At 47.3% G+C, this 23718-nt stretch overlaps 1 protein-coding gene across 2 annotated transcripts in view; it reads left to right on the forward strand.

Moving 5' to 3' along the window:
- BARD1 (BRCA1 associated RING domain 1) overlaps positions 1 to 2572 on the forward strand; it is a 65772-nt gene extending 63200 nt beyond the window's left edge. For both annotated transcript variants that reach the window (XM_082228105.1, XM_082228106.1), the window contains one exon: positions 1331 to 2572. In XM_082228105.1, the coding sequence (XP_082084231.1) occupies positions 1331 to 1663 (333 nt within the window). In that variant the 3' untranslated portion in view covers positions 1664 to 2572. The remainder of the gene's footprint in view (positions 1 to 1330) is intronic.
- Positions 2573 to 23718: the final 21146 nt, after the last annotated feature.

Raw genomic sequence — 23718 nt, forward strand, 5'->3', positions numbered from 1 at the left:
CATATGATGTTGTTGTAGCCCTTTACTATTTTCCACCTGTGCGAGCTAAGGGAAGTAAAGGCGTATACTTTATTCCAGCACTTGCTTTTGAGAAGTGGTGTACAGCTGCTAACCAAAGCGATTTTGACCTGTTAATGGATTTCTGTTGTCATATGTGCTGCTAAAACTTTTCAGTGCTTTCAAGGTAAGTCTGGGAAACATTTATACAAAATGCTGCCTGAACCACCAAGAGCTGAAGCTTTCACCTTTCACCAACCCTTGGCACCCCAGGGGTTTTGGTTGAGTGTTTTTGTCCTGGTACACTCAAGTACCAGTTTTCAGTTCTTACCGAGAAGAAATTGCATCTGAAATGGGGAAATATTGCTTAAACACTTTCCTATTTTGCTTTCCATTTGGTTATTTTCTTGGTTGTGAAATCTCTTGAGAGTACTTTGTAACCCTTTTTAGTTAATTATCTCTGACTAGAGGCTAAGATCTGGGTGGTTGTTTTTCATCAGTGTATGAAATTCCACTCTTCGCACTCTTTGCATGAATTCCCAACAACAACCAGTTCTGTTCTAATACTCTATATCAGGCACGTCCAACTCCCAAGACACAACAAGGGCAGTGGGGGGGGGGCAGGGACTTTAAGGTTTTTTTTTCATCACGTGATCAGTTGGCATCCCAAGATCACCCACAATCAACCACAATCATCCGGGGATCTACCTGCTGATTGCGCTCGACCGGTTGGACAACTCTGCTGTATATTGTAACATTTGTCCATTCTATCTGTCTCCCGCCTTTCCCACACCATAGCACAACTCCTCTTCATGTTCCTAGGGATGCTGAGACCATGATATCTCCTGTTGCCCTTTTCCACCACCCTCCTTGGGGTTTCCTGTCAATTAACTTCCCTATCTAATATAACACTCCCCCCCCCCAACAATTCTTAGTCCTTGGCCTCCCTTACCACCCTTAGGCTCCTGCCTCTTGTCTCCTCTCTAACTTCCTTTCAACGGTATTTCCCCCCGGTCACATTTTCCAAACAAAAGTTGCACTGTTTGTCAGGATTCTGTTGCTGAGCAATTGCGTTCCTGCTGAGCAGTTACTTTGCAACCATGTGGGCCACATCAGCCAGTGGCTTGGCAGAGTGATAGGTGCGCAAGAGCCAGCTGCTGTTTTTAAGACTGCTGTTCATACAGAGTATTATGGGGGGACTTGACTTTGGACATCAACAGAGAGAGAGAGAAAGATGTATTGTAAGGAAACGGTATTACAGCTTCCGGTTTTTAAAAATCTGGCTGTTTGTTTGTGACCAACTCTTCATATTTTCCCCCTTTCTTTATTTCAGTTACCAAAGTTGTTTGATGGCTGCTACTTCTATTTTTTGGGAATGTTTAAGGAGCACAACAAGGATGATCTGAAGGAATTGGTGAAAGCAGGTGGAGGACAGATACTGCTGAGGAAACCCAAATCGGATAGTGATGTGACACAGACAATCAATACTGTAGCCTATCATGCTGAGATTGCTTCTGACCAGAGTTCCTGCACACAGTATATCATCTACGATGGCTCTTCTAACTACAAGCCAGAGAAAATTCGGCAAGGAAAGGTTTGGGAGGCACCGTCTAAGTGGCTTATAGACTGTGTGGTGTCATTTCAGCTATTACCTGTTAAGAAATAAAAAATTCCAGAATTGTGATGCTAGAATCTTTAGCTCAGCCCTGCTTTTCAGACAGATTGAAATTATGTTTCAGCCTAGAAACAACTATTAAGCAACAGATTCACTTCATTTATATCATGATTTTGGGGGTGGAGGACACACATTCCAGATTTAGTTAGGCTTGATACAATTTAGACCCCTTTAGTGGCAGACATATTTTTTTTAAAGGAGAATCAATTGAAATGTTAGTTCAAGTTAGGATTCTAATAGCAGTAATATTTAAACTAAGACCTGAGTTTGTGCAGAGGTGAGAAGGTATGGCCCTCAAGTTGTTGCTGGATTCCAGCTCCCACCAGCCCTCGTGGCCAATGGTCAGGAATGATGGGAGTTGTAGTCTAGCTGAAGGAGTTGTAGTCCAGCTGAGTTCTAGGGCCTCAGCTTTACCATTCCTGAAATTGTATTTCAATTTGCATGCAGTTTATCATTGCTGGTTTTAATAATAATAGCAGTAGCAGCAGTAGTAGAGTAAATTTCTGAGCACACAGGTCAATTTAAAACTAACATTTTTAAGCCTTTAGCACATGTCTGCACAAAACACCTCCTGTGTGCTTACTATTATGGGGCATATTCTGAAATGATGGTCATTTTACACTGAAATCCTGTGTTTGCCTTTTAAAACCCACCAATATCACTTTGGCTGCTCTAATCTCTTTATTAGATAAAGCGCTGCAGGCAATGATATAAACTACCTACTGAAACAGTTGTTAAAGCTTTCCCCCGTTTTGCTTATAGTGAAACAGACACTAGCATTGGTTTTGCCGAATGTTTAAATGGGTTATTCTTATGTTTGTAATCATGATTTCTGTGTTCTTTCTTATGCTGCGATTATGTTCAGTATGTCATCAGTGATAAATCATGACTTGAAGCATTGCTCTGTGAGTCTTTTTGTATGTAAGAATGCTGTGTAAGTGGCAGGTTGGGAGAGACAGGCAAATCGCCACACCATCCTTCCAGTCATCTGCCAATACTGAAGTAAATCCATCTTCACTCCAAGACCCTGCTCATTTGGAGAGTTGCTACAGCTCAGAGCTGTCACACCACAAGTAATGCTTGACAACCTCTGTGCATTTTTGGGCTTAGTTTGAGGGGAAAGAATGAGTGCAGTGTCTTCTATACCTTTTCTCTCTTTGATGCCTCATTCCAGAGAGCCTTTCATTTACCCTGAGCTGCTATGGAAGCTTCTGAATCCAGAGCATAATCCTTAGGCAACATTCATTCATATGGGTCCCTGGTGAAACCTGTATCTAGGCTTTACTAAGTCAGAATGTAGGTGGGAGCTCACATAGAATCAGAGAATTGTAGAGTTGGGAGGGATCCTGAGGGTCATCTAGTCCAACCCCCTGCAATGCGGGAATATGCATCCCATATGGGGATCAAACTTGCAACCTTGGCAATATTAGCATGTTTTCCCCAGCATTTTAAAAAAATAAATCCTGCACACAGGAGACTAGCATGCTGCAGAAGGCTAGGGTAAAACTGTTCTCCCTGACATACTAGTTCTTTATGTGCAGGGAAGTATTCAGTCCTGTGAGTTCCCCTCTGCAGTTAGAAGACAGATAGGTTCCTCTCAATGAGAATTAGGCCTAGGAAAATCTTGATACAATAAATAGTGTAATGGCCAAAAAATAAAGGCAATAGTCATTTTGCTGCCATGTTTCACAGCTCATTTCATCCCTTAAGATGAAGAACTGCATTCAATAAGAAGCAAATCCTTGGTGGGCAATAAATCTTGGCAATAGTGTTTAATTATATGTCTATATAATATCTGACAGGCTGATCACACCCATAGGGGACTGCTAATTTCCCTCCACAATAAAAACAGAAACAGCCAAATTTTGAAGCTGGAGTATAATGGCCGCTCACCCAATTCACCGGTTGCAACCCAACATGGGACTCCTCCATCCTCCTGCAGCCACACCGTTTCGTATTGGACTGTTGCTATACTTCCCTGGCCGTCGCAGTGGCTTCTGGTTCTTGCCAAACCCTAGCCTATCTGTGGCAGCCTGGGGGGCAGGGCAGCAGGAGGGACCATGTTGAGGGAGACTTCTCTCCGGTCCGCTCACAGAGCTTAAAAGGGGGCCGGGGCAGCCAACAGCAGCACAGTCAGTCCAGGAGCATCACCTACCCAGCCCGCCCTCTAATCTCGCTTTTCTTACAGGCTAACCTTTTCCTTTACAGGAATGTAGGCGTTGGTTTAGGTGTACAATGGTTGCTGTTTTTTCAGAGCCAGGAAGAAATTTTCCCTGCTCTGCAGGTTTAGTCTTCCCCATAGCAATTGTCACAACTTTGGCGTGGGCCTTGGGTGGAATCCTTTAGTCCTACATCTGATGAAGGGGTGAAATGGTGACCCACCCACTTTTCGTGGCAGTGGTAACAGGGTACCCCCTTAAAGGGGTCTTGAGGGCATCTCTGTCCACAAGTGCATGGCAGGTGGGCCATAGAGCTCCCCTCAGCGATTCAGAGAGGGACCAGCTGTGTAAATTTGTGTTTTGCCCTGGTCCCATCTTCCCCTAACTGACCCTGTCATGCCTCAGATCCCTGGCTGGGGACTGAGAGGGATACACACCCATGCCTATGCCAAGATTTCTTACATCTGAATTTAATACAGTTGTGGCCAGTTTTAATCCCATAAAAGTTGTTGTGTTTTCCCTCTGTGGGTCTGGCTTCCAGGGGATGGGGTGCTGCACCTGCGTACGCAACAAGTTTATTCTGTCACTGTACAGAATAAGCTTAGTTTTACCAGTGCTAAGTCACCCTTAAAAATAGCAGAGTGCAGTGTATATACAGTGCCTTTTTTGGAAAAGAAGAAACAGGCTCCTCATTTGTGAGGAGGAACAAGTAGTTTCTCTATCTCAATCTAACTCCCAGCAGGAGGTCAAGTCTGATGTATCTGAGAAGTGTCAGTGCCTGCTGGGAAGAGAGACGAGGGGCCGCACCATGCAGCTTGGTGATGTTGAAATGGCGACAGGTAACAAGGTGCCACCTATTATTCAGTGCAGCATTTTGTGTTAACTTCTTTCCAGTTCCAAAAATGTGCATGCTTTGTGGCTGCGGCAAGTTGTTTATATGTGTGTTGCAGATTTTAGCATGGGAGGTGGGGCTCTTTTGAACTAATACCAACTATACTTAAGAGAACAAGAGATGTTGTAGCTTTCTCTTGTTATCTAGAATCAATTTTCTGTTGTAACACTCTTGAGGGGTGAGTTCTCTCATTAAGAGAACTTAGAATTACAACTTATGCATGCTTAAGGAACCAATGTGATGATGCGCACACTCTGAATTTCAGAATCTAACCTTTTGATACAGAACCTTGGCAGCTCCTGCAGCATACATATAAAAACTTTCAGTTTTCAAATAGAATTTTTAGACACGTGAAAGCAGTTTCTGCTTCAAAAGCTTTTCATTTATCAGAGGCAGCCCATTGTTTCCTACAGGACGTGTCCGCACGCACTGCCCTTTCGGCTGGCATAGTATCCACCCAGTCACAAGGGCGCATGGCTATGGCAGCTCAGGATCTCCCCCAGCCTGGCCCCATCAAGCCCCTTTCTTTGGTTGGTTATGCTGGGTGGATTGTTGGTAGGTGTGACTTCTACACGCCAGGCGGCCTGTTGCCAGGTGGAAGAACTTCTGCTGGAAGAGGGGGGCTTACACCAGTGTAGCTTCCCCTCCAGTGAGGGCCCAGTGGTTGTACCATATCCTAATCCTCATGGATTTGGACCATGAATCAGTGAGCAGTGGGAGAGTATGCACAAACCCGGTTGCATGTTATTAACCGTACAGTTCTAACCTCCTGCAATTCAGCTTAAGCTTCACAGAAGGTAGGTTTTGTGGAAGCGTTTGAAGGGGAAGAGAGGTGGCAACAGTAAACACTGTTAAGAACAATTGAGCCAGCTACTTGTTTCCACAGTCTGTAAAGTGGCTGTAAGGACTGTAGCAGAGATGAGACTGGGAAGACTGCACTAATTAATGTGAAAAGGCCAAAATCATGTTTTGCATTTTGCAAATTGCATCTACTGTTGTTGAAACCCATCAGATAAATTGTCTGTATGGGCCAAGAAGAGCCGATTATTTCAGCTTTTTATTTCCTCATCAGTCAGGTGAAGGGCAGCAGTGTTGTCAGCATGGAGTCTCATTAGTGCTGTTGACAGCGGAGTACTCCTTGGTTGCCGAGACAGAGAGCTGCCTTTCGGGATGTACCAGTCTCAATACACTGCTATCACTATGAATATTCATCCGCTCATATTTCTCTGCAATTAAACAGGTAGGAGTACAGATATTCAAACTGAACATCCACTAACGGAACTGGAAGAGCAGGCCACCTCTGATAAACCAAAGTAAACTGAGGACAGTACAGCATGCAAACACACACACACACACACACACACACACACCCCTATACCTTGCTTGCATTCATCCATGAAAGACCAATTCTTTCCCCTCAGCTTCTTTGGCACCCTGTCTTCACCACTGAATTTATTGGGGGACGGAAAGGAACCAGGTCTTGGGTCTCAAAGCAGCCACTGAGTTGGGTGAGTTTTCTTTTCATTGCAACCATCACCACACACATAAATCCCCGAAGAAAGCAAGGGGGGCAAAGGGACGAAGGGTGCCCTTCATTTCTTTCCCCAGAAGCTGTTTGCAGTTTCCTCTGCGTTACACTAACTTATGTGAAATTGGAAGATTAATCTGCAAATCTACACTATCTAAAGTGATACTTGGATGTGTGAACACACGCACAAGCACCCACTAGGGGCTAAGGGCCACTCCACGTTCCCACTTCCCCCACATTAATCCCCAGAGCTTCCCTTTCCCACCCCATTTACTTCTTCTCAACCCCATTTCTGGCCATGCCTCTTCTATTCTGCAGCCCCACTTTGCACCCCTTTCTTCACCTTCACATCCACACCTATGTCTCTGGCTTCTCCTCCTTTTGAATCATAGAATCATAGAGTTGGAAGAGACCACAAGGGCCATCGAGTCCAACCCCCTGCCAAGCAGGAAACACCACCCCTTTAAACACAAGCCGGCCCCCATGTTAACCTCCTGCACCTTCCCATTCTGCAACTGCTATGCATAGTTTTCAATTTCTACCCAGTTATGAAGCCCCCATCCCTGCCCATTCTGCAGCCCCTTTCATACTCCAGGTTTCAGCTTCACTCCCGTTTCCATGCTGTCGCCTCCCTCTTTCGCAACCCTGCTTTCCCTTCTCCCCTCCTTCCTTTTCTCAACTCCCACTTGCACACAGATCACCCTCATTTCCATGCCGCCACCTCTCCTATTCTGCAGCCTTGGCGCACACATTCTATAATGATGCATGTTTTAGTAACTTTAATGTGAACAGAAACTTGAGAGCAAGCCTCTCAGTTTATTCAGCTAGAGAAAGTTCAGCTCTGTGGGTGGATGTTGTACACATATGGGTGTTTGCTTACTAATGAAATCCCTGTTCTAAATCAATACATTGAATCTGGAACATCCTCCTGAAGACAATGCATGGTACCAGGAGTCAAGTACATTGTGTGAAGGACCTTTCCCTTTCTTTTAAGCCACTGCTTTTGCTCTGTCAGTGTTCCACCCTCCTCACTCCCATGCCGGGGCCATTGCTGTTGTGCTACCTCCCTTCTCTTCAGCAAATCCATGCAAAGCCAGGATTCTGAGGTCAAATTCTCCAATTATTTAATAATAAAACTCAAGATATGACATCAAATCATGAAGATGACAATATTACTATTAATAATTTCCTTTAATCTGAAGTTAATATTTGCTTGATTCCTGTGGAAAAAATGAGTACAGACAACTCCCCATTTACGTGGGGGTTACGTTCCAGGCACTGCAAATTAAGAGAAGGGTGCATATTAGGAACACCATTGAAAAAGCCTGCAAACAGTCCTCTGGAGACCCTTGAAATGCCCTTAAAAAAACAAACAGCAGCACTTGCCAGATCTACCAAACTCCACCACAATCATATCTTCCAAAGCTTGTTCAAAGGCAGACTCTCTAGTGAAAGGGCTCCTGGGATTGCACTTGCAAAAGCTTGTGGGATTGCTAGGTGCTGCTTTTGCACCATTTTTGCAGTTCTCATGCTCTTTAGGGCTGTTTCTGCCCTTTTTGTGTCACTTTCGGGTTCGTTGCAAGGGAGTTGGGCAGAACCTCAAGGGTCATCTAGTCCAACCCTCTGCAAGACAGGAACCTCAGCTAAAGCATCCATGACAGATGGCCATCCAACCTCTAAGGAAGGCAATGCTCAACCTCCCAAGGTAGACTGTTCTACTGTCGAGCAACCCTTACCTTCAGAAAATTCATAATAATAATAATAATAATAATAATAATAATAATAATAATAATAATAATAATAATAGGAGGCGGGCTGGTGTGGAGGACTCCCTGGTCCTGAATGGGGTAACTGTGCCCCTGAAGGACCAGGTGCGCAGCCTGGGAGTCATTTTGGACTCACAGCTGTCCATGGAGGCGCAGGTCAATTCTGTGTCCAGGGCAGCTGTCTACCAACTCCACCTGGTACGTAGGCTGAGACCCTACCTGCCCGTGGACTGTCTCGCCAGAGTGGTGCATGCTCTAGTTTCTCCCGCTTGGACTACTGCATTGCGCTCTACGTGGGGCTACCTTTGAAGGTGACTCGGAAACTACAGCTAATCCAGAATGCGGCAGCTAGACTGGTGACTGGGGGCAGCCGCCGAGACCACATAACACCGGTCTTGAAAGACCTACATTGGCTCCCAGTACGTTTCCGAGCACAATTCAAAGTGCTGGTGTTGACCTTTAAAGCCCTAAAGGGCCTCGGCCCAGTATACCTGAAGGAGCGTCTCCACCCCCATTGTTCTGCCCGGACGCTGAGGTCCTGCGCCGAGGGCCTTCTGGCGGTTCCCTCATTGCGAGAAGCAAAGCTACAGGGAACCAGGCAGATGGCCTTCTCGGTAGTGGCGCCCGCCCTGTGGAACGCTCTCCCATCAGATGTCAAAGCGATAAACAACTACCTGACATTCAGAAAACATCTTAAGGCAGCCCTGTTCAGGGAAGTTTTTAATGTGTGATATTTTAGTGTATTTTTGGTTTCTGTGGAAGCCGCCCAGAGTGGCTGGGGAAACCCAGCCAGATGGTGGGCGGGGTACAAATAATAAGTTGTTGTTGTTGTTGTTGTTGTTGTTGTTGTTGTTATTGTTAAATAAACCTTTATTGTCATTGCACCACCTGTGTGTAGTGAAATTAAATGAGCCCCCCCCCCCCCGCATACACTCAGTCTTGTTTGCGCTCTGTGTGCTTGTCGGAAGTCAATTGCACCACTTTTTTTTCCACTCAGCAGCCCAACAGCACACAGATAAAAACTGTTCTTTAACCTGTTGGTGCGGCTGACTATACCTCTGTATCTCCTGCCCGAAGGTAGGAGATTAAAGAAGTGCTGGCCAGGGTGTGAGTCGTCCCTAAGAATTTTCCTCTCTCTCTCCTGAGGCAGCGGTCTCCCGTGATGTCATCTAGCGAACTCCGGGGACAGCCCATGATGTCATGTGCTGTATTTGCCACCCTCTGTAGGGACTTCCTGTCCATGGCTGTCAAACCAGCAGACCACACTGTTATACAGTATGAAAGGACACTTCTATTGTGGCCCGGTAGAAGGAGATCATCAGTTGTTGTTTGACATTGTTCTTTCGCAAGACCCTGAGGAAATGGAGTCTCTGTTGGGCCTCCCTAACCACCTGGGTTGTATTGAATTTCCAAGTGAGGTCTTCACTAAGGTAAACTCCCAGGAATTTAAAGTAAGAGATTCTCTCCACACAGCCCCCCGCCCCCGATATACAACCGGGCTAGTTCCCCTCTCTTCCTCCAAAAGTCCAACACCATCTCCTTTGTCTTGCTGAAATTTAGGTGCAAGTTGTTCTCCAGGCACCCTGTCGAGACTTTTTGAACCTCCTCCCGATACGCTGATTCATCTCCATCTGTAATTAGACCCATTAAGATGGTATCATCTGCAAACTTAATAATTACAGTAGATGTTTAGTTGGAATCTCCTTTTTTGTAACTTCAAGCCATCAGTTTGGGTGCTACACTACAGAGCAGGAGAAAACAAGCATTCTCCATCTTCCATGTGGCAGCCCTTGAGATATTTGAAGATGGCTATCATATCTCCTCTTAGTCTCCTCTTTTCCGGGCTAAACATACCCAACTCCCTCAACATAGTTTCCAGATCCTTAATTATCTTTGTTGTCTTCCTCTGCACATGTTCCACCTTGTCAACATCTTAAATTGTGGACACAGTATTCCAGATGAACCCTTAACCTAACCTTTATCACAGGGTTATTATGAGGCTAAAGAGGGCAGGGGAGACCATGCGCACTGCCCTGGCCTTCTTGAAGGAAGAGCATTGTAAGCATGTAATACATTAGATTAGGGTAGCTGACATGGTGCTGTCCAGATCTTGTTGGACTATAACTCCCATCCATCCCAGCTAGCATGGCCAACGGCCATGTTAGTATTCCCTTGATCCAGCAAGAAATGAGAAGCTTTCACATATCTGTTTGTTTGTTTAAATTCCTGCAAGCAGAAATGTAGCAGAGCAAGGAGAGAGTGAAAGTAGAACATGCCTCCCTGATGTGCTAGGGGATTTTATGTTTCCATTTAAAAAAACAATGTGATGCCATCACCTGCGGTCTAATGTGGTGCAGTCCGTTCTACACTTCACTCAGCTTCATGGTTCTAGTAAAGTTCCAAGAGAATCGCTGGTGGCCAATTAAGCTACATTCATCCCTTTCTTGAAAACATTATTTCTCCTAAAACTATCGTTAGTCATGAGGCTGAATCACATTCTTTCTTTCTTTCTTTTTCCTTTTTAGCCTGGAGGGAAATAGATCTCTTTCTCTTTTTTTCATTTTACAATATTTGATCACTTTCAATGACATGTACCAAGAGCAGAGTAACTAAAGCCAGTTATAATTAGACCTCTGTGTGCAATTAATAATGCCTAAATGAACTATGAGTGCTCATCAGAACACCCCTATACTTATTAACACAATTAAAAATAGCATGCTTTGGTGATCTGCAGTGAAAATGATGCAACAGAGTTCATGAGAAATAGCCCCCCAAGAGTTCTTTTCCTACTGATGCAAACTTAAAAGATGGTGGCGTCCCAATGGCAAGCTTTCTTAATCTGTACAGCAGATGATTTCCTTGTCAAACAATACCATTTAAATATAACCACAGTCATTAAACCAGGTGGATACCATGGACTAGAGAAGCGCATCCTTTCAAAAATCTAAGTTGAGTAGTTTATGAGCATTTTCAAATTGGTCTGTGGAAAGGAGACACCTGCCAGCTGAATTGAAAGCAAACAGCAATTTCAAGGCGCTTGTTAGCAGTGCATGAATCAAAGCAATCATTTTATCTGTGCATTGTTGAACTGTGCCAATACTTTTACTTGAATTTTGTCCATTTGTCTCCTTAAATGCACTTAGAATTCTTTTTCTAAAACTTTATTATGAACTTTATAAATAATTACAGAAAATGACTCCTTTCAAACCTTACATGTCCATAGCTTGCATTCCGGTAATTGACAAAACAGCAGCCCCCCTTGGACAAAATTTCTGTCCTATTCTTCACCCACCGAGACAGATGTGGCTGGGCCCTTTGGATGATCACTGGCAATTTTTGCTTGCCATTCTCAGCTCATTTTTAAAATAAATATTAATATCCAAGAATAGGCAAACTCAGCCCTTCAGATGTTTTGGGACTACAACTCCCATTATCCCTAGCTAACAGGACCAGTGGTCAGGGATGGTGGGAACTGTAGTCCCAAAACATCTAAAGGGCCGAGTTTGCCTATGCCTGTCCAAGAAGCTTGACAACTAACCATTCTCACACACACACTGCAATATTCATTGGACTCTCATTATTAATCCAAATTTAGCCCATTTTATCATTATGGGATGGAGCAAGACTCTACCTTCCTGTTTCTTTCCATCTTTCTCCAGAGTTATTTCAGCAGCAATCAGCATTTTTGCCAGCCTGCACATAAAGTGAGTCGTTTTATTTATGTCCACCCTACACCAAAAGATCCCCTAAGGGCTCTCATGCCTGGTTGTCACTGAGGCTGTCAAACCTGTGCCCAGGTGAGAAGGCACCACTTCAGACTGCGGATGGGACCAAATTCTCCTCCATATCGGGTTCTTCCTCTAACATGCTAGTTTTCTGTGTGAGGATATTCTTCTGTACAGAGGAGTCTTTATTCATGTGAGTCCCTGCTCTGGAAACTGAAGCCAAACAGCCCAGACACAGCTTGATCCACCTGAGTGACAACTAGGGTGCATTTATGTGTGTGCATCTTTTAGTGCAGTGGGAATTGCCGTGAATTAGACCTACTCAAAGGTAAAAGTAAAGGCACCCCTGACAATTACCGTATTTTCCGCTCCATAAGATGCAGTTTTTCCCTCCTAAAAGGTAAGGGGAAATGTGAGTGCGTCTTATGAAGCGAATGGCACTGCGCAGAGAGGGAGAGCTACGCAAAGCCTGTTCAGCGAAGTGGGAGGAGGAACAGAAGGAGACCCTGGGAAGGAAACCCTGGGAAGGAGAGGCGCTGCGCAGAGAGGGAGAACTGTGCAGCACCCCTTCAGCGACGCCTGTCCTGCGAAGCTGGAGAAGGAACAGAAGGAGACCCTCCTGCGAAGGAGAGGTGCTGTGCAGAGAAGGAGAACTGCGCAGCACCCCTTCAGCGACGTGCCTGTCCTGGCTTCAGCGCAGCCTCTTCAGGCAGGGGGAGCCTTCATCCCGCTGCCCTGAAGAGGCTTGGCGCGTTTATCCCAGAAGCCAGAACAGCCACACGGTATCCCAGAAGCCAGATCCCTCTTGCTGTTCTGGCTTCTGGGATTCAGAATAATTTTTTCTTGTTTTCCTCCTCCCAAACCTAGGTGCGCCTTATGGTCTGGTGCATCTTATGGAGCGAAAAATACCGTAAGTCCAATTGCGAACGACTCTGGAGTTGTGGCGCTCATCTCGCTTTATTGGCCGAGGGCACCGATGTTTGTCCACAGACAGTTTTTCCGGGTCATGTGGCCAGCAGGACTAAGCCGCTTCTGGCGAAACCAGAACAGCACAGCACACAGAAATGCCGTTTACCTTCCCGCCGGAGCGGTACCTATTATCTACTTGCACTGGCATGCTTTCGAACTGCTAGGTTGGTAGGAGCTCGGGCTGAGCAACAGGAGCTCACCCTGTTGCAGAGATTTGAACCGCCAACCTATTGATGGGCAAGCCCGAGAGGCACAGTGGTTTAACCCACAGCACCACCTGCATCCCACTACATAACTACTCTTAATTATATTCAAAGTAAGGTAAAGGTAAAGGTACCCCTGCCCGTACGGGCCAGTCTTGACAGACTCTAGGGTTGTGCGCTCATCTCACTCTAGAGGCCGGGAGCCAGCGCTGCCCGCAGACACTTCTGGGTCACGTGGCCAGCGTGACGAAGCTACTCTGGCAAGCCAGAGCCGCACACGGAAACGCCGTTTACCTTCCCGCTGGTAAGCGGTCCCTATTTATCTACTTGCACCCGGGGTGCGGGGGTGCTTTCGAACGGCTAGGCTGGCAGGCGCTGGGCCCAAGCAGCGGGAGCGCACCCCGCCGCGGGGATTCGAACCGCCGACCATGCGATCGGAAAGTCCTAGGCACTGAGGTTTTACCCACAGCGCCACCCGCGTCCCGCTATATTCAAAGTAGATGCATTGAAATAGATGAGATTCCGGTTCTTCATTACTAACTTACATCACATTAATTTCAGTGGGTCTACTCTATGCACCACTAAATCTGGATCTACCCCATGTCTTTAATCCAGCAACAGAGCAGCATGCCAACAGGATTTCAAAGAGAATGTTGCGTGCTCACTTGCATGTTAATTAGAAAGGAGCCAGAAAGGTAACATTTTGCATACAGATGTGGAGACAGGGATGAATAGCCATGTGAAAAAGCTTTGATGCAGCACCAGGAAACCAAGGACAAGAGAAATGATACCGTCCTACAGAGGATACGTTACATTATCAGTTGTTCTGGAATAACAATTATTTAACTTGCTTTAGTGATGGGTTGGCTTGTATAAGCAAGCAATTAATCAAACTAAAAGCAAACTAAAAAATGAAAGTGGGAGGGAGACTTTTGCCTCAGTTATTTTTCATGTTGAGATAAATTAAGGACACCACATTTGCTGCCTTGTGTGTGCCAAGGAGTGACCTGAGTGGTATGCAAGAGAACGATGAGCAACACACCCCCTCGTGGTTCCTGGTGGCTCAAACGTGTTGTGGATTCAGGATAACTCTCTTGCAGTGCAGTGAAGCAAACTGGTTGGTGATGGAGGGGGTCATTATTCCTTCTAGGGTGCTTTCAGTTGCAAAAATGCCCTGGGTTTTGTCTGAACAAAACGGACAAGTCAAAATGTGAACAACAGCAGCAAGTCATGTCTCTGGGGTTTCCCCCCACCAACATTCCAAATTTCGGATGTATTTGGATGGAAGGATTTGGGGCTTAGTCTTTGCGGAGTACAGGGACACGGGTGGCGCTGTGGGTTAAACCATAGAGCCTAGGGCTTGCTGATTGGAAGGTCAGCAGTTCGAATCCCTGTGACAGGGTGAGCTCCCGTTGCTCGGTCCCTGCTCCTGCCAACCTAGCAGTTTGAAAGCATGCAGTGCAAGTAGATAAATAGGTACTGCTCCTGTGGAAAGGTAAACGGCGTTTCTGTGTGCTGCTCTGGTTCTCCAGAAGCGGCTTAGTCACGCTGGCCACATGACCCGGAAGCTGTACGCTGGCTCCCTCGGCCAGTAAAGTGAGATGAGCGCTGCAACCCCAGAGTCGTCTGTGACTGGACCTAACGGTCCGTGGTCCCTTTACCTTTACCTTTGTGGAGTAAAAAACCTAGTCTCTTGCCCCTATGTTTTCTTCCAGCAAGACCAGCACATACACAGCCAGCTCCTGGAGCCACAAACCTCAGGAAAGGAGCTGTCTGACAGGAAATTTGAGGAAACCCTGGTGATTATTTCTGTTGCTGCGCCAGGGAGTGTGAAAGGTGTCACATTGGGTACCTGTGAAATGTGAAATGGGCTCTGATTGGTAAAAAGGAGCCAGGTGCCACGCAGAGGTGGTGGGGCTGTGGTATGCGCAGGGGTAAAACTTGAGGTGAAATGGGAAGTGCTGCCCCACCCTGCTGCCTCTGCCTCTGCCACTGGTGGAGAAGTGTCACTGACATTATCACCGATTTTGAGTGAGATCTTGCATACTCCACAAGATCTCATGCAATTTTGGCAAGTTCTTGACCAAAATCAGCTTGCTGCTTCTCCACCAGTGGTGGAAGCCGTGGGGCAGGCAAGGCACCTGGTAGGGGGAGCAGGGCTGCTTTGGGTTTCCCATTGTCTGAAGTGGTGGTCTCATCCCACCTAATGGCTGTGCTGGCCCTGGGTATGTGACCTTTGTCCCTCCCATCAGAGTCCCTTCCATCATCAATCATCAGAAAACCCTGCAACTGACCATGTATGCTCTGTTACTTGTGAGTAGACCAAGAAGTCTGTCTGTATGTTCCTAGGTCAGAATAAGTAGATTTGAGCCTGCTTTGTCCATCTGCCTCCTTCTATCCTATTCCTAACGCTTCATCCAATTTGGGTGTTGGGGTGTGGAGCGGGTGTATGCCAAACTCCAGGATTTGCATAATCTCCCACATGCCTAAATGCTCGGTATGTTCTACTGCATGCAAGTTTTGGGGTGATAGAGAAAAGCAGGAACTTCTGATTTCTGGGATAGAAAGCTGGACAAGTCTGTCCTGAGTCTCCCACTATTCAGCTTCAGTGGATGTCTACGAGTTCTAGTATTACAAGATGGGTGTGCAATAACCAGCCTCGTATAACCAAAGTCTAATTAATGCATGAAGGGGTTAAGACCATAGAGTAAGCTGCCCTGCCAGGCTTAGTTCACCTTTGGACTATTGGTCTCCTTCAGTCTAGCCTGGTATGTAAAGAGGTCTGAGTGGGTTGCTCCAAGCTCAGACCACATGGCTCTAACAGGCCTCCCTTGAGGATTTAGGAACTTTCACAACTGTAAGCAAGCCAAGTTTTACTGCCTGTGTTTTCTGACTGCTATATGGAAAAGCACATGAACCTGTCCTTTGAAGAGGGACAGTAAACCATTTTTAAACAAATATGTGGTCAGTAAACCATTTTTAAACAAATATGCTAGGGAAACTTTGGAAGGAACTTAGGACATGTTTTAAAGGTCTAACAGCCTATTTTCCCGGGCTGTACTTTGCTGCATGTTTGTGATTTTAAATCTCTGCTGGGTTCTCTCACCAAAGAGTACTTGCCCCAAACCTGGATCTTGGCATCCAGGGAATTCTCCTTTTATATACCTATTTTTCCTTACTACAAACAAGAGGAAGGCAGAGCAAATATGTCTTATTGCCTTTCTTCACACCATGCATAATTTCACACACCCCTGTTGTGTCCCTCTCCTTACCCACCCCTCCTCTAAGCTAAAAAGCCTGAGATGCTTTTAGCCTTTCCTAGTAAGAACACTATTCTACTCTCTGGGTCACTTCAGTTGCTCTTTCAGGGTTTTTTCTAAGTTGTCTTAGCAAAGACTAAAGGCTTCTTCTACTATTCTTAACACACTAACATAATTTCGAGTATAACTTGCACATGTTTCCTTAACCCCTCCACCCTCATTACACCTCAGTTCACCTTGGCTTGGGGCATTTTGCAGACTAATTCTCAAGATTATACCACAGTGCATCGTTTCTGGACATTTCCTACTAATGCCTTTTACATTTGTAGTTCGTATCGGGAAATCTAGTACCAAAAGGTTAATGTATATCCATTAGTTTTGTTAAATGCGCTAGTAGGAGACAACCAATTTCTGTAAATTCATTAGGCCTGAAAAGGCACATGAGGCGCTTGAAATCTGAAGTGCTATTACCTCCATCTTGCCTGAATATCAATGTAAAGCTTCGGTTGTTTTTTTTAAAAAAGATGTTAAAGTATTAGTCTCTAGATTTCACAGCAAGGGAAACCTGATTAATACTAACTGCAGCATACTCTGATGTGGGGCCTTGAAAAGGTTATAATACCACCAGGGCAGGAATCAGGGTTATGGTCTCTGGATTTCTGGTATCTGCTTAGATACAGTAATGCTAGTTCTAGCCCTGTCTGTCTGTCTCTTTAGATAAAGCATGTTTAGCCTGTTCTTCAGCTGGAAAAGCTTCCAGAGTGGCTTCCAGATCAATAAAAACAGGATAGTCTTCAGTCTTACAATCTAAAAAGACACTGCACAAAAGGAAAGGGGATTGGGAGGGAGGAGGAAAACGGCAGCAAACCCAGCAAACTCAGGCACTTGGTTACAAAGTATATTTTCCTAAGAATGGGCAGTCATACATTCCCAAAATGTTCGCTGAACCTATATTGATGAGGCAAGGATGGTGAAATCTGTCACGCCTTGACAGATGGGAAATGGCCCCGGATTCTCCCTCTGCTTCCTGCCTTGGTAAAGCAGTAACTGCCCATGCGGCTCCCTCACTATGCAACACTCACATGTTTTGCTCCCTCCTGATTGGTAAAGATTTGTAGTATGTCTTCATCTTCTTCAAAACATCATGGAGATCCATGCAGTCTGGTATGTCAGCTGAGAGCTTGCACCGTATAGGCCAAGAGAGGTGGATGGTGTGTGTCTGTGTGTAGAACTGCATCATTATTATTTCTCTCTGAGGCTTCATCTGTACTGTAAACCACCTTGTGATCCTTGGATGAGGGGTGGTGTCGAAATTTAATAAACAACAACAACGGCAACAACAATGTCTACTTTAATACATTTGACTGCTTACTGTGAACACCTGATGGGATAGTATCCCACCTGCGCAGCTGCTCATGTCCTGATACAAAACATTTTGAGCCAAAGGGCATTAGAGGAGGCAGAAGAAGCCTAAGCTTAGCGATGTCTGTTGTTTCAGCTTGCTGCTAAGCCCTGCTCCCATGTTAAATTAGTTGTGGGATGAGTTCTGGTCCCTCATCCAAGGGAGAGGAAGGGCAATGTGGTGGCAGTCCTTGCATGCCAAACACTCACCTTGAAAAAAGAAGTCTTTCAAAATGGTTGCACAATTATAGGATACTAGAACAGTGGAATTTTCATTTTGTTTTGTTTACAATGCAAAGCTGCTAGGTTTGTGTTTCCTTTCTAACCCCTATTTTGTCTCCTTTGCTTCTTGTGGGTGCTGACGGGGGAAATGGCTCAAAGTGCTGCTGGGCAGAATGCAACCCTCTCCTGGAAGGCAGAGTCACAGGGCAAGGTGCTCACACTCCAGCGCATCGTTTATGCAACCAAAGTGTAGATGAGCACAAAAAGTGACATTACATGATTCCAATATTCAGGAGAAATATGGTTGTGAAAGTGAAGAAGTGGAAGAACAGGCACTGTGTGTCTCATTAGACATTGAGGATGTAATCACATGTGTCGACTTCCCATCCTCTTCAGATGCAGCCTTTGATGCCATGTGACACATACATCACCCAAGCGACGCATTTCCCTCCGAGGAACATGGAGTGTTCTGTTGTATCGCTTCTCCTCCTGCTGCTGCTCACCCAGTTAAAGGACTGATTATCTGAAGGCACACTCCAGAATACTGTATTTGGAGAACTGGAAAGTAGTGGGTGGGTGGGGTCCCTGGCAAATTATTTTTAGGCCCCGGCAAGCAGCCCCATGAACATGGGGGCGGGGGCTGCGATCAGCCCACCAGTGACCACTTTCATTTGGAGAAACTCTTGCATGCTTACAGAGGGGGAGTTTTCTCCTTGGGAGTCTGCATCTGTGGTCTCTTAGGAGCTGGTGTTCAGGGGGCTTATACAACTGGGAAGGACCCCTGCGTGAAACCTCAAAGTGTTTCTGCTAGAGAGACAGAGGGTCTGCCTTGGTTTAAGGGAGCTTCCCACACACCTATGTTTCTACTCTACTGGATACCCCCAGCCCTGCCTATTTGCCCCTGCTGGGCACTTTAGACAGGGCACGCTGCATAGGACGAAAGGCTAAGAAAGGGACATGTCACGGGGCACCCCTCCGCGAAACTGCCAAGGTCTTGCCATTAGTGTACCACAGTGAATGGGTGTCCCTAAGAGCAGTGTTTCCCAACCTTTTTTGGGCAAAGGCACACTTGTTTGATGAAAAAAATCTCGAGGCACACCACCATTACAGCCCCGTGACGTCAGCGCGCAGCGTCACTTGAGCTCCTTCTCCTGCTCGTTCAGGGCCGCAGTGGCGTAGCGTGGGTTGTCAGCACCCGGGGCAATGCAAGTAATTTGCGCCCCCTAACCCGTGGATTTGCGCCCCCTAACACTAACCCCCAGATGTTGCGCCCGGTGTGGCCGGCCCCCCCTGCACCCCCCACGCTAGGCCACTGATCCATAGCTAAAAGCAGAAGTCGACAAATGTGTCCTGTTTTTTGCTCTTCAAAATATGGCAACCCGAAGACCCCCAGGGACCGTCCAACCAGCCTAGGAAGTGTGCTCTGGTCGCGGGGGAGGAGACACGAGGCATTGCCATCCACACCTGGAATTGAGGAGGAGCTGGAAAGGTCCTTTGGTTTCACACCCAGGACCCATTTTTTCTCTCTTCTTTTGAGAAAGGGGTGGGAAACGGGATTTGGAGGGCGCATGTGTGCGCGTAGCTGAGCTCCAGTTGCTCTGGGCATTTCTGGACAGCGCCAGTAGCATCTCTCCTAACCCCTCCCCCCCCCGGTCTCCAGCCCCCCCCCACCCAAAGGCTTCCCCCTACCTGGCCAAAGTTCCACCCGAAGCTGGAGATGCGGTTCGCGCTGCCCACGAAGAGGACGCCGAACTCGGAGAGAACGTATTCCTTGCGCTCAGTGCAGCGGCGCAGCTAGCCGCTCAGGGGCCCGGGGCGGCGCGCGCGTCCTGCAGCCAGGGGCGAGTGCCATGGGGGCGAGTCATGGCAGGGCGCGCTGCGTGGAGCCTCGCTGCAGCCTCCCCCTCAGCTGTAGGGAGGCTGAGGCGGTGGGCAGAGGCCAGAGCGGAGCTTGCGGGCAGTTCGCCCGCAGACGCATGGCTCAGGCACGCTGCAGGCGCCGAGGTGTGGCGCCCAGTGCCCCCCGCCTCGCCTAGCTACCAGTGGCATAGGAAGGGGTCTGCGGTGGGTGCGGGGCTGAAAGGACAGACAAGGCTCCAGCAACCACCCCCACCGCCAAGTCCGCCGGTCCTGCAATCCCTTGCACGCTGCCTTGGAAGTACAGTGGTACCTCGGGTTACATACGCTTCAGGTTACAGACTCCGCTAACCCAGAAATAGTACCTCGGGAGGGGCAGAGAGCTGCGAGTGCGCCCCCCGCAGATGTTGTGCCCGGTGCGGCCGGCCCCCCCTGCACCCCCCACGCTACGCCACTGCAGGGCCGGGTCGCCGCCGTGAGGGAAGGGCGCCGGGGCGCTGCTGCTGCTGCTGCTGCCGCCGCCGCTCCCGGCAGGCATGGGCCCAGCTGAGGCGGCGGCGGCTGTTGTGGTGGTGGCGGCGATAGCGGGCGGAGGAGGGGGCGGCGGCGGGGCCGAGGTGGCCGGCGGCGGCGGGGGAGGCGGCGGCGGGTGGAGCAGGAGGGCGGCCGAGGCCGGTGAGGTAGTAGGGTTGCCTTGAGGAGCCGTCGTCGCCGGGAGTTGCTGCTGCTGTTGTTGCTGCTGCTGCCCGGACATGCCGGCCTCCTCCTCGTCCGCTGTCTCGCGCTCCTCCCTTTTGCGCGCGCTGCCCCGCCGCCGCCCCATTGGCCGGGTCCTGTCAGCTGATCCTGTGTTATTTCCTGTGTGTGTGTGTGAGGGGAGAATGGAGAGAGAAACCTCGGCACCACCACCGCAGAGCCGCCCCCGGCTCGACGCGGATCCTCGCCGCCGCCGCCCCGCCTCTCGCCGCCCGACTCGCCCGCCTCCCTCCCACGGCACACCAGGCAATCTCTCACGGCACACTAGTGTGCCGCGGAACACCGGTTGGGAAACACTGCCTAAGAGGGTGGAAGGCTTGGATTCTTGTCCAGTAGCCTACTGACTTCACTGCAGGCACTGAGGAACATGTGCCCATCCAGATGTTGCTGAACTCCAACTCCCACAGCCCCAGTCAGCACGAACAATGGCATTCCAGCAACACCTAGAGGTCACATGTTCCTCATGCCTGCTTTACTGATTTATCCTCCTTCCTACGCCTTTCCTCAACCCTAAATATTGTTTCCAGCAAGGCAATACCCATAAGGTGTTGTTGCCTACCACCCCAATCTCTGAGCAGTGCAAGATTCCAGGACTTCCAGGCATTTGCCCAGAATTGTGTTCCCTTTTGGAAATGAGGCACAGCAGAGACTGTGGTGTCTTTAGGATATATAGTTTATTTACACATATATGCATACAATCTGAGCCTAGGGTGGACGGGCTCATAGCATTAACACCCCAAGAAGGCCTTGCTTCTCTCATAGCCACAGCCTTGGATTCAAGCAGAAAATCAAATATTTCCAGGGAAAGCTTCCTAAAGCCAGGGAGCTGCCCCCGATAGCTGTCTCACCTTGGCAGGTGGTGATACCCAGAAAAGGTCCTTACAGAAGGATCTTTTAAGTAGGAGCTGACAGGTGTTTTTTTACAATGTCAGCCTATAAGTTCCTGTCATGAAGCATCCTATAGGGCCTATGTACAAAAAAGAAAGAGAACCAGAGCTCTTGTGTTAACCTTGGAGATTCAAGATGGCTCAGATTCTGGGTCAAGCCCTTTCTCTCTCCTCCAGAGGCAGCAAGAAAGAGCTCCTTGCAGCAGCAGGGTGCTGGGCAGAGATCCTTAATAAGATAGCCCAAATCTCTGAGAGAGCTCCTAATTTCTGTTTTAATATAAATAATTAGCAATCGAGAATACTTTCTTGCCAAACGTAATTTGTTCATTTTGATTTGACCATCACAGCATCATTTTAATTATTAATGGTCGTACCTCTTTGCAGTCTAGATGTACTATGCAGTATTTCACAAAATAATGAAACCTTCATAATAGGAGGCTTCATGTCAGCTATTAAATCTTTACTGAGAAAAGGGACAAACTGCACTTGGTGTCTATGAATTATGAAGAGAACAGACAGGCAAAATGTAGATTCTTGCTTAGCTTGACCCTACCTATGTTGTCTTTGAAACTCCCCAAAGCATGTCTTTCTGCACATCATCTCAGTAACTAGCAGTTGCAATCAAAACCCATTTCTCCAGAACATGGAGGGTACAACTTTTGAATTTATTTTATTTATTTTCCTTACCAGGTTCCTTAAGCACCCTTCACCACGTCCAGCATTAAAACAAAAAATCATAGACATGGAACATTAAGTAGCAACAAGGCATTTCCTCCAAAGGCCTGAAAGAACAGATATGTTTTAACTTGCTGATAAAACCAAAATGTCTCCAGATGGATGGAATTCCGCAGTCAGGGTGCCACAGCAGAGAAGGCCTCCTCCCATAAAACTGTGCTGCAGGCAGGGCTGGCCCAAGACATTGTTGCACTTGAGGCTGTGGGAATGTTCTGGGGTGCAGGAGAGGATATATTGTGGGATTATATCTTTATCCAACTTGGGCTAACAAGTTCCCAAAATATCAGCAGAGTTTATAAACATTCCCCTTTACGTTCGCAACGGTAACGTGTGCACAGGTTCGCTAGAACCTCTATAATAATTACTCTGGTAATTTCCCCTTTGTTCCCTCTTAAAATACAAGACACGACACAGTCTTTATAAAAGTATAAAAGAGTTTACTCACGTTCTGTTCACAATATGATCCCAGAAGGCAGACAGGCTTAAAAAGGTTACATACATTCAGAATCTATCTTGTAGCAAGATAGTCCTTATCTCCTCTCTTGGCTGAGAGACAAGAGGGCATCCTTAGATGTTTCCTCATCGAAGTAAGATGGCAGAGAGAGAGAATGGCTGGCTGCCCTGTGCTTTTATCATTTACCTGCACAGGTGAGGCCACACCCACCTCTGGTCACATGCGGAGGAAGTCCGTCCCCAGGAAGTTTACCTACTTTCTACTTTCTAACATGTACACTCTAGGAATGTTGTCATTGACTGCTCCTGTGTTTACATCCCACAGAGGCAAACTACAAAATGGTGCCCCCCCAAGAGGTGTGAGTGAAAATCTACATCAGGAACAAGGTGGGGAGGCGGAATAAGGAGATGATAGAGACAGATGATAGATAGATGATAGATAGATAGATGATAGATAGATAGATAGATAGATAGATGATAGATAGATAGATAGATAGATGATAGATAGATAGATGATAGAGTGTAGAGGAGTCTGCTGCTGAGGAGGCATCAGATCAGCCTCCAAAGAGTGGACCACAACTGTCGCTGCTACTGTGGCAGTGGCAGCGGCAACAGCAGCAGCAGCAGCAGCAGCAGCAGCAGCAGCAGCAATGCATTGCCTTGGTGTCTGGATCTGCTGCCCCTGTGGGTCCTGCCACTTGAGGCAATCGCCTCACTTTGCCTCATGGCAGAACCATCCTGCTGCAGGAGTGACCATAGCTGGGGCTGAGAACAGACACTCCTTGCCACTGAGACCACCTGGATCTCGAGCGACAGTGTTGGATCATCTAGGCATATTCCTAGAGGACAAATGGGCTTTGTCAGGGGATGGCATGACTCTGTCAAAAGCAGGCTATCTATCCAGCCACCACTTACGAGTAGTGCCTTCATCTTGTCAGGATTCAGGTTTGGTTCAGTTGATGGAAAAGTTTCATTAATTTCGTCTTTAAATTTACTTTCAGCATTTTGGAACCATGTGGACCATGCTGTGTACAACTTTTGTTGGGCACTGGGCCATAGATCTCTTTGTGCTTATGTGGTGTGGGGTGTGTTTCACAGAAAGGCTGAAGTATCAGGTTGCCTACCCTGCTCCTCCTTCAAGTTGTCTTACCAGTGGCGTATTCAGCTGCCACATGAAGAAGCCTTCCACATGCCCCAGCGCCTGTCTGTAGGGCTCCTCCACGACAGTTGGAA

The sequence above is a fragment of the Podarcis vaucheri genome (genome assembly GCF_965113315.1).
Source record: "Podarcis vaucheri genome assembly, chromosome: 1".
Classification (NCBI taxonomy): domain Eukaryota; kingdom Metazoa; phylum Chordata; class Lepidosauria; order Squamata; family Lacertidae; genus Podarcis; species Podarcis vaucheri.